At 52.2% G+C, this 10,002-nt stretch overlaps 1 protein-coding gene across 2 annotated transcripts; it reads right to left on the minus strand.

The window, feature by feature from the left end:
* Window positions 1-532: 532 nt before the first annotated feature.
* VPS18 (VPS18 core subunit of CORVET and HOPS complexes) lies at window positions 533-8,771 on the minus strand. Of its 2 annotated transcripts, XM_019442520.2 has the most exons (5): window positions 8,338-8,771; window positions 7,155-7,296; window positions 4,934-5,025; window positions 2,892-4,762; window positions 533-1,861 (listed from the first exon to the last, which is right to left on the minus strand). In XM_019442520.2, exons 1-5 carry the CDS (start codon window positions 8,426-8,428, stop codon window positions 1,136-1,138), a joined length of 2,922 nt encoding a protein of 973 aa, XP_019298065.1. In that variant the 5' UTR covers window positions 8,429-8,771; the 3' UTR covers window positions 533-1,135. The 2 variants fall into 2 exon arrangements, with proteins under 2 accessions (XP_019298065.1, XP_019298067.1); XM_019442522.2 differs by lacking the exons at window positions 7,155-7,296; window positions 8,338-8,771 and adding an exon at window positions 6,145-6,856.
* Between the last annotated feature and the right edge of the window lie 1,231 nt (window positions 8,772-10,002).

A 10,002-nucleotide genomic window follows, 5' to 3' on the forward strand; every position in this document is an offset into this window, starting at 1 on the left:
AAATACCAGACAGTGGTAGGGCAGTATCAAAGCTGGCAGAAGCTGGGAATGCAAGGATCCAGGTTGGCAAAGACAAGGGCAAGCAAAATCTCGCATGTATAAGGGCTAGTGAAGGGAGGAAGAATGAGGGCTTGGATTCACGGTGAGGCAGTGCCGATTCCCAGAACATACTAGAAAGGAACAGACTGAGGAAGCACTAGCGGAGAAAGGGACGAGAAATTAGTGCCCTCAGCTGCCCATGTGAAGGATTCTGTGGGGAGCAGTACCACCTGCTGGCCAAAGGGAAGAACAGTGCTTGGTCTGAGGATGGTGGGCCACCAATCCCAGTTGGAGCCTGGAGAAGGAGAGGATGGAGCAGAGGGACAAGGAAGCGAACAGATAGAAAATATGTCAAAATCAGTCACATCATCAGGTGAAGAAGCGAGGTCCAAGGCTGGAAAGTGTTCAGGGTCCCAGCAGCATCCCTGTGGCATCCTGTGCTCCTGGAGATCACTCACGTGCCACTCAGGCCAGCATCAACAAAGCCATCAACTCCAGGACCACCAGCACAGCGCAGGCAGTTTAATGTTCCCCACTCCATCATCATCTCCCACTGTCCTCCATGAGGCTCTGTCCCCCAGGGCACGCCCACACACCAGAGCTCTAGAAAGCGTACACAAGACACGCCCACCACCAGTACCACCTTTCCCCACCCTCCACGCCCAGGACTTGGAGGGGCTGCCTTTTCTCTCTGGGACCTAGGGGCAGACACAGGAGACGCCTTCCTCTGAAGGGGAAGAGCCACGCAGTGAAAAGGGAGAATGGTACTCTCGCTCTAGAAGGTGAACAGGATGTCTGTGGGGAGTAAAAAGGAAAACAGGACCGTTAGAGGGGAGAGGGTGATGGGGTCAGAATTCTGACTTCTCCAGGCTAAGGCCCCCTGTTGGGAGGCAGGCAGATGGCCTGGCATAACAGTGGCCCTAAGGCCGCTCTGAAGAACTGGATAGCGGCAGATGATACCTCTCGGTGACAGCTAGAATTCCACTCTTCCCAACAATGGGGCGAGTCTCCAGATGATGGAGCACAGACCAGGGTGTAGCCTTCCCAAGAAGGGGCACGTGCCCCCGACGGCCTGCCCACCCAGCACAGCATCCTCCTACAGCCAACTGAGGTGCTCCTCCTCATAGCGCTGGGGGTCGATGAAGGGCCGGTCAATAGAGCGGATCATCAACTCCCCACAGTACACACACTCAGCGGCCACCAGTTCATCTAGATCAGCCTTGAGCTGCTCCCGACTGGGTCCCCCAGCGGCAGCCCCACCCTCGGCCTCCTTTGCACGGGCAGAGCCCTTGGTAGGGGCTGGAGCAGCCCCCAACTTTCGCTGCAGCTCCTCGAGCCGGGCCTGCTTGTAGGCGGGCAGGCCAGGCCGCACAGCCTGCAGCAAGCAGTCAGCGTGGAACATGTGGCCACAGAGGAAAAGGTAAAAAGGGCGGTTGAGCAGGGGGAAGTCGCAGGTAGCGCATTTGTCCTGGGGCTCCACTGTGCCGTAGCGGCCCCGCAGCTCCTGCAGATCTCGCCGGATGCGCTGGGCGCTGGCTGTGGCCTCTTCCATCTCCCGCTGCAGCTCCTGGATGTGGTGGTTGTAGGCCTTGAGCGAGCTGCAGATCGCCTCCTTGAAGTGGTCGATGGTGACGAAGTCAGGAAAGAAGGGCAGCACGTCCTCAATCTTGAGCAAGGGGCAGCTGGCCAGGCAGGCCATGGCCGTCTGCACATCTTCCTCCTCCTGCACTACGTGTCGTGCAATCTTCAGCCACAGTTTCTTGCGCAGTTCCTCGTCTTCCTCAGGCAAGTCAGCACACTGTTTGGCTAGGTCCACATCCACCTGTGGGGAGACCACGAGTGTTAAGGTCAAGCCCCCTGCCCTCTACGATACAGATTACGGGAGAGACAGGTGCCCCGGGAGAAGCTGGGCCCGAGGAGAGGCCCCAAGACAGGATTCCCAGCATTCTGGGAGCAAGCAAGGTGAGGGCTTCTGGAGGCCAGGACAGAAACCTGTCTCAGTAATGGGTATGTCCCTGTCACAGCTTTGTAAAAGCTAATTACGACAGTTGGAGCTTTGATTTTAGCAAATTTAAAAATCACCCTGGAGTATATTCAAAATACAGATTTTTGGGGGGCACCCGGGTGGCTCAGTCAGTTAAGCGTCCGACTCTTGATCTCAGCTCAGGTCATGATCTCACAGTACGTGGGATTGAGCCCCGTGTCGGGCTCTGAACTGACAGCACGGAACCTGCTTGGGATTCTCTTTCTCCCTCTCTGCCCCTCCCCTGCTCACTCTCGCTCTCTCTCAAAATAAAGAAATGATCTTAAAAAAAAATTTTTTTTTAAACACAAATTTTTTGGGTCTCACCTCAGACTTTCTGATTCAGTAAGTCCTGGGTTCAGACCCGGGAATTTGTATTTTAAACAGCACTTCGTGTGATCCTAAGGCAAGTGATGACTCAGGATTGAGAAGTGTAACTCGGCACCTTCCCCTTCTGCAGTCGTGGCTGTAACGCAATAGCTAGCATGAATGTAGAACTTACTGTAGAGGAGGCACTATTCCGAGTGCTTTTCATACACACTACTTTAATCAACTCTAGGAGCTAAGTACCATTACCATTTGTGGCCGAATCCTCTGAGGCAAAAACAGGGTCAGAAATCAGCCTGACGTCACACAGCTTCCTAAGTGGCAGAACCAGACTTCAAACCCTGACCTTAAGAGTCCACATTCTTAACCTCTACACTAAAGCACCTCTCTGCAAGAAATGCCAGCACCCTCTAGCCACAGCCCCCCACTCCAAACCCTCAGCATCTGAAGCAACTGCTCTCCAGGTCCCTCTACTGGATGGGGTCAAAACGCATTGGCTCACCTGCAGGGCCAGGTCCACAGCCTCCTCATACAGTTCTAGGACCTTGTAGACATGGACACAAGCACGGTGGTGGCCGTGCTCAGCACAGAGCCGCAGCGCATACTTGAGGTCATAATGCACACGGTGCGGGCTGGCCCCGGCCTGCTCGAGGTAGGCCAGCAGTGAGGCGGGCTGGCCTCGGGCATACAGCGACAGCAGGTAGTTATGAATGGCCTGCTCAGTCTCGCCCAGCTCATTCACGCAGAACTCCATGTAGCGGATGGCCTGGCTCACCTGCTGGGCCTCGCCACCCTGGCTATAATTCACCAGGGCAGGAATGAGCTGCCGGGCATCTAGCCGGCTGCCCAGCTCAATCCAAGCATCCACCAGCTGGCGGGGGATGTGGCGAATGAGGATCGGTGAGAACTTGTAGAAAAGCTGAGGGTCACGGTGGCGAGCAAGCACGGCCAGGGCTTCCTCGTAGGCCTCGTGCTGGCAGTGGTATGCCACCACTCGCTCATAGTCCTGCATGATCACGGCAAAGTACACCATGTGTTCCGTGTCTCCATGGCTGGCAAGCAGTTCATGGATGGAGGCCCGGCTGGCAAAGAGCCACTCCTTGTGGCGGGGGCTGCTGAGGAAGGCCCGGAAGCGCTCCCGTGTTTCCCGGTAGAAGTTCAGGGCCTCAGGATCACCCTGCAGAGCCCCGAGCCGGCTCAAGTAAAGCTCCGTCAGCCAGGTGGTAAGCAGTGTGGCCTGGGTACGCTCGGCTGGCTTCAAACCGGCCAATTTTCGCTGCAGGAACTCGGCCAGAGCCTCCTCCTGTCGGGCCTCCAAGAACTTGAGGGCAATCTCCTCAAAGTAGCTCTGGGTCAGGGCGTAGCAGCGGGCACTCTCCAGGTAACGACGCTGGCGAAAGCAGTAATCAGCTTCCCGGGCCAGGACTGTGTCCAGGCAGTCAGGCCGCTCTCGACAATACTCTTTGGCCAGGTCAAAGCGGTTCATGTCCAGGTAGGTGCGCCACACATCCCGGGCCTCCCGCTGCACATGGTAGCGGAAGACGGCCCGCTCAGTGTAGGCCCACAGGTGGCCCGTGGAGGAGTCCTTCACCATGTGCTTCAGCGGCCCAAACTTCTCCAGGAAGTGATCCCGCAGCACCACCTGCCCTGTCAGCGTGCACACTGCCTCCACCCGGTCCGCCAACAGCAGTAGGAAGTGGAACTGGGTCAAGACGACAGCCAGAGGTGGACTGGCCCCAGGACCTACTCCCTCTGGGTACTCCCAGACTCGCTCCTCACTCAGCAGGGAATCGGGGCGCCCACAGTCCAATGCTCCATACAACACGCCATCCCCCATCATCCAGGCGAAGGCCCGAGGTGCAGAGCGCAACTTGGGGGTATAGAACGCCAACTCACTGTAGCCCAGACTGCTGGGGAACTCACGGAATGGGGGTGGGTGGTCAGCGTAGGCAGCGAAGAGCCCTGAGAAGCCCTGGGCCTCAGTCCCCTCTGCTGCTCGACCTATGAACTGGAAGAGGCGCTGCCGAGTTGTGGCGATAACAAAGCCGCGCCCATCGGGACCCCGCTCAGCCTCAAGGGAGCATACAGGCGCTGGACCCCCTTCTTCATTTAGTACGTACAATGGACGGAAGTAAAGATCTGGGGCAGGGCCGAAAAGTCCACCCTCGCTGGCTGAGAGCTCTGCTTCGAAGATCTGGCCTTGGGCAGTGCCGACCAGGATGGGGCCTGTGCTGCTCTCGGTGCCCAGTGCCTTGTTCCAGCCCACACTCTCCACCAGCTGTCCTTTCCAGCGTGCCAGTGGCCGTACCTTCTGTCCATTACGGTTCACATAGAGGACCTCAGTGCTGCTCAGAGCAATCAGCAGGTGACAGCCTGGAGTGGGGAAGAGTATGGCACTCTACAGAATGCTGCCATTCCCACCCTCAGCCTCCTCCTTATCCCCACCACTCTCAGATCCCATCCACCCAGGCAATGACTTACCCTCCGCTCAACCAGTCTCCCCACCCCCCGCCCCACCAATCTCAGACCTCCACCACCAGTTACCAGTGTGGTCCAGAAACATCTTGTGAACTCTGGCATCATCCTTGCGTCCCAGCTCCACATGGTTGGGTTCGTTGGCCTTGCCCAAGTCAATGCTGTCAGGACAAGAGTCACAGCATCACTCCAGAGAAGGGCAGATCCTTTTTTGGAATCACAGACCTCTTTATAATCTGATGAAAGCCACAGGCTCTCTTCCCTGAAATCTATATACACATATAAAATTCTGCACACAATCTCAAGGGAACTCTCAAATACACACAGGATCCTACTTAAGAACCTTCAGCTCTGAGAATTCCCCTACCTCATTTTGAGAAGTCACTAAATAGAAGTCTTTTCCCTCTACTCAGAAGATCTACAGTGCATCTGGGAAGACAATGCAGGGGTATCCCAGATTGCTGGGGTAAAAAAAGAACAAATACTAGCTAATGGTTACTGAGTACTTTCTACATACCAAGCACCATGCCAAGACCTTAACCAAGTATATCTCAATCTTCACAATAACACTGAGGGGTGCTCCTGTTGAAATTATACTTCCCTTATTAAAACCATTTTCAAATTATATACCCATTTTTAAAGAATCAAAGCAAAGATGTATAAAGAGTTAACAGTTTTCTTCTTAAACACATCACTCTCCATAGACAAAACTGATTTTAAGGTTTTTCTCCATCCTTACAACATAGACTTGTTTTGTCACTGTCTTTATATTTTTACAAAAATCACTTCATGTTGTGTACATACGTGTGTGTATATATATAAATTTTTAACTTGCTTTTCTCACTTAATGATATTTCATGAATATTCCACAGTATCAACATACAGCTCTATCTAACTCATTGTTTCAATAACTGCATAATTTTCCCCTTCATGGCTCAACCATAATTTTATCATCATTTTCCTGTTGATGGGCATTCAGTTTGGGTCCAGTTTTTCCGACCATAAATAACTCTGCAGTCAACATCCTTGTATCTATACCCTTGCAAAGCGGTACTTTTCTTTCTAAGATTATGTATTCTCCAAAGTGGGATTGTTGGGTCCAACTTATAGACATTTTAAACTTTAACAGGCATTTCCAGAACACTTTTCCAAAAGACAGTGGCAAGTTATACTCTCACCAGCGGTGTGTGAGAGTCCATTTCTGTGTGTCTTCACCAGCACCATCTATTACTATTTTTAATTTTTGTCAATCTGATAGGTTAAAAAAAATGGTACCTTACCTTTATTTCCCAAAGGTTGAAAATATTTTTAGATGTTTACTGGCAATGTAGAGTTCCTCTTCTGTAAACTGCTTGTTTATATTCTTTGCCCTCCCCTTTCTACTTAAGTGTCTTTTTCTTATTAATTTGTAAGGGCTTTTTAAAGAATAGGGATGTAAATCCTTAGTCATATGTGGAAACACATCATTTTCCCACCATCTTTGGTCATGACCAGATTCAAATGCTTTTTTTCTTTATTATTATTTTGAGTAATCCCCACACCCAATGTGGGGCTCAAACTCACAATTCCAAGATCAAGAGTCACACGCTCTACCAACTGAGCCAGCCAAGCACCCCTCAAAGGCTTTTTTGTTTTTGTTTTGTCATTACTATGTAGTCAAATATACCTGTCCTTTCTAGCTTGAGTAAGAAGGTCTCCCTTCTGCCCAAGAACACAGACATTTATTAAATATTCTTTTGATATTCAGTTTGTTTTTCCTATTTAAATAATTATCCCACCTAGAATTTATTTTTGTGATACAGAGCCTTAGCTGTTTTATTCCAGATGGTTATTCTAGATAAGCATTTTTTTCTGACACCCTTGTTATATAGTATTCCCACTTACGTATGTATGTATGTATGTATGTGTTTATATCTAATTTTATTGAGATATATTATTTCCATGTATAGTGGATTTACTTCAGGACTCTAGATGGTTCCCCTGATCAATGTGACTAACTTGTGACTAAAGATAGTTCTAACTATCTTTAACAGATGACGGGACACAGTTAGAGAGACTGGGTGACTTATTCAACATTCCCTGGCTGGTACATAGGAGAGCTGAGCTCTGATCCAGATCTACCTGATTTTAACTACTATACTACATTAGTTCTTTGGTAATGGATGTTTCCTGAAAATTCCAAATCTACTGTAGTTTCACCTGCCCAGAATGAAAGAAAGTCCCCAGTCAGTTAATAGTCCCCAAATACCACTAATCCACTCCCTACTAAGTCTTTTGAGCCCTCACTTACCGGAGCAGGGTATCCTTGCCCAGGCTCATGCAGAGCTGATTGCAGGAGACAACAAGACTGGTGATACGCTCAGAAGGGGTAAAGTCAATGCGCTGCTTTGTGAAGATGGGCACTTCCTTCTCTAGCTGGGCATTCACATACCCTACAGGAAAGGAGGGAATTAAAGGTGAGCTATGGAAGAGATGGAGGAAGAACAAGGAGAGGCAAACAAAAAATTGTTTTCCTCTCCACCTTCCCAACATACTCCTACCCCAAGCCCTCAGGTAAAAGTTTGCTATCAACATATCAAGTAGTTTGCTAATCATCTCTACATGAGGGCTCTGGGCTCCTTCTGACAGCTGTGAGGGGTGGGTTCTTTGAACCCTTATAATGCTGTTGCACCCTCATGTACCCTTCTCAGTAGAAAGGGTTGGGCATTCTCCCTTATCAATCTCGGGCCTAGCAATCTCAGCTCAACTAAAGTAGTCTAGATCCACTCTCTCCCCTCCTCCCTACCCATGCAGTAATGCTCTGAGTGAGTCTCCAGAAGAATGAAGGCAGAGGAAGCCCTGGGGAACAGTCCCAATCAAGCTGTAGCTTCTTTCTCTAGCTTTTATTCTCATTTCTTTACCACTGCATACCTAGCACTTGAGACCCCTCTGCCAACTCTGTCCTACTTTCTACAAAAATTTCCCCTCAAGGCCAGCCTGCACCCAGATCTAGCAAAGGCCCAAAATAACTTCATTTTTCCCTGTTCAGTGACAAAGTTCCCTCTAGGACCAGCCCTCCTACCCCTACAACATTCCCCTTCCACCATTTTCTTTGCCCACCCTCTTCCTCCCACCTCCAGAAGGGGCCTGGTAGGAAAAGCACAGGCTCTGGCTTAAGCCTGGAGCCTATTCTCACTTCTCTCAACCGGGGCCCTGTAAGCAAGTCACTTCCTTAAATGGGTCCCACTTTCCTTGTAGAACCCGAGTGGCAAGGCCTAGATCACGAGACTGCTCTTGCTGCTCTTTTAAACTTCGACCATCCACCAGCTGGGGGCCAAGCTGAGGAGAATCTCCACCAGCTGAGGAGAATCAGGGGCCTAGGTCTGGACTGTATGTCCAGGCGGTGAACCGGACCCTTGGAGCTACTCTCCCCGATCCTCCCCCGCAGGTGCCAGGTGTGCGGATAGTGTGAGCGGCTCCCTCCCCTCCCTTACCCGAGTGGGGGATGCCCACGCTGGGGCAGCCGGGCTGCAAGACGGCTGAGCGGGACAGGGAGTCCTCGTATTCATCCAGGATGGACGCCATGGTGCCCGGCCTCTGGGCCCTCCGTTCCGGGCCTAGGGATTCCAAAAGCGCTCCCCCCAGGGATCCCCGTCGCCTTAGATTGGAAACTGCGTCTCCGCAGCCTCGACAAGGCTCTGACAGATCCTGGCAATCCACCGCCCCCTTCTCCTCTTTAAGATCCTGAGGATTTTCTCGCTCTCGCCTTATAATGAGCGAGAAGACTTCGGAGCCCTCTCCCTTGAATCTGGTGCAGTCCTGCACCCCGCTCCCACCCCCAAAAGATCACTGGTTTCCTTTTGCAGATCCCAGAAGATCCCAACCTCGCCCCAGCGACTCAGCTGACTCCCGCCCCCGGGACGCGCGCCTATAACGTAACTTCCGGGCTCTCAGAAACCCGCGTTTGCTCGCGTAGGAACTTATCCCCGACCCGCCACTGGGAGGCGCAGCGAGGGCTGCCGGGGCGAAGGCGGGGCCAAGGCGCGGGGCGGGACAGGGACAGGGACCTGGCCCAGTCCACTCTTGAGGGAGGGAGCCGGAAGTGCTGTGGCAGCTTTCGGTTTGGGGCGGAGCCATAGACGCGTCACAGCTGCAGTCCAGCTAGGTGGTGAGCTGGCGCTACTGAATACAGGCGCTCCCCTCCAGGACCCTGCTGCAGTTCTGAATTTTGACACAAGGAGGCAATCCCAGTGCTTTTAGGCCCTTCCCCATCCGCGCAGCGCATTCCAGCCCCAGGCTCGGAGCCATTCCTCAGTTCCTTTTTTTGCACAGGCATTCCTCTCTCAGACGGTCTCAGCCTCCGTGTCCAGCTCTCGCTCCGACCTCTCCAAACAGGCCGCTACCCTAGGCCCTCAGGAGAACCTCCCGTTCTTCAATCGAATCGCTCTCTTGATCCTACCTTCACAAGGCATAGGCAAGCAGTCCTAGCCTCTCTTCCACATTTAGGGGACCACCAGCTTTCAGGAAGTGACAGAACTGGTGACCTGGCCGAGGGACGCCAAGTGCTACCTAACCTGCCTCTAAGCGACTCCGTAAAGGCTCCTCGGTGTGGGGAGAGACAAAAGGGGCGGAAGAAAAGACCAAGCACAGCTAAGGGGTGCCGGACTGCTTCCATTCAGAGTAGTGTTGAGCGCTTACTTTGTGCTTAGACTTGGGCTAGGTGCTGGAGTCACAGAGATAAGTAGGATACCGTCCTTGAAGGTCATAAACCAGCAGGGGCAATGGACCAGTAAACAGATAATTAATGCTAGAAAAGCGATGGATGGATTTGTTCAGAAGCTCGCTCATTCCACAAGTGAGCGCACACTCTCTGCCAGGCACTTTTCCAGGCTTTGGGGGGCACTACAGAGATCAAAATGGACAAAAAGTTTCAGCGCTCGTGAGGCTTACCCAGACACATGGCCACAACGCTGTGGGAGCACAGAGGAGCAAATACCTGCAACGCCTGGCAAGAACGTGGGACAGGTGACCTTGAAGGCAGGTGGGGAGTCCAAAGCGACCGAACTTCGAGGCTAAGAGTGCGGCTCCAATTCAGTTTCCCTCTTCCACCCGCCTAGCCCATCCAGACGGATTCTGTTCTCTTCTGGGGCACAAGGACT

The sequence above is a fragment of the Panthera pardus genome, unplaced genomic scaffold, assembly GCF_024362965.1.
Source record: "Panthera pardus isolate Hobbes unplaced genomic scaffold, ASM2436296v1 HiC_scaffold_24, whole genome shotgun sequence".
NCBI lineage: Eukaryota > Metazoa > Chordata > Mammalia > Carnivora > Felidae > Panthera > Panthera pardus.

Excerpts from the sequence above, each read along its gene's own strand:
- VPS18 (XM_019442520.2), bottom strand. The coding sequence starts at position 8,428 with ATGGCGTCCATCCTGGATGAATACGAGGACTCCCTGTCCCGCTCAGCC. Across the intron at positions 7,297-8,337 it reads CGTGGGCATCCCCCACTCGG|GGTATGTGAATGCCCAGCTA; the intron begins GTAAGGGAGGGG and ends CCTTTCCTGTAG. Across the intron at positions 5,026-7,154 it reads GGCAAGGATACCCTGCTCCG|CATTGACTTGGGCAAGGCCA; the intron begins GTAAGTGAGGGC and ends TTGTCCTGACAG.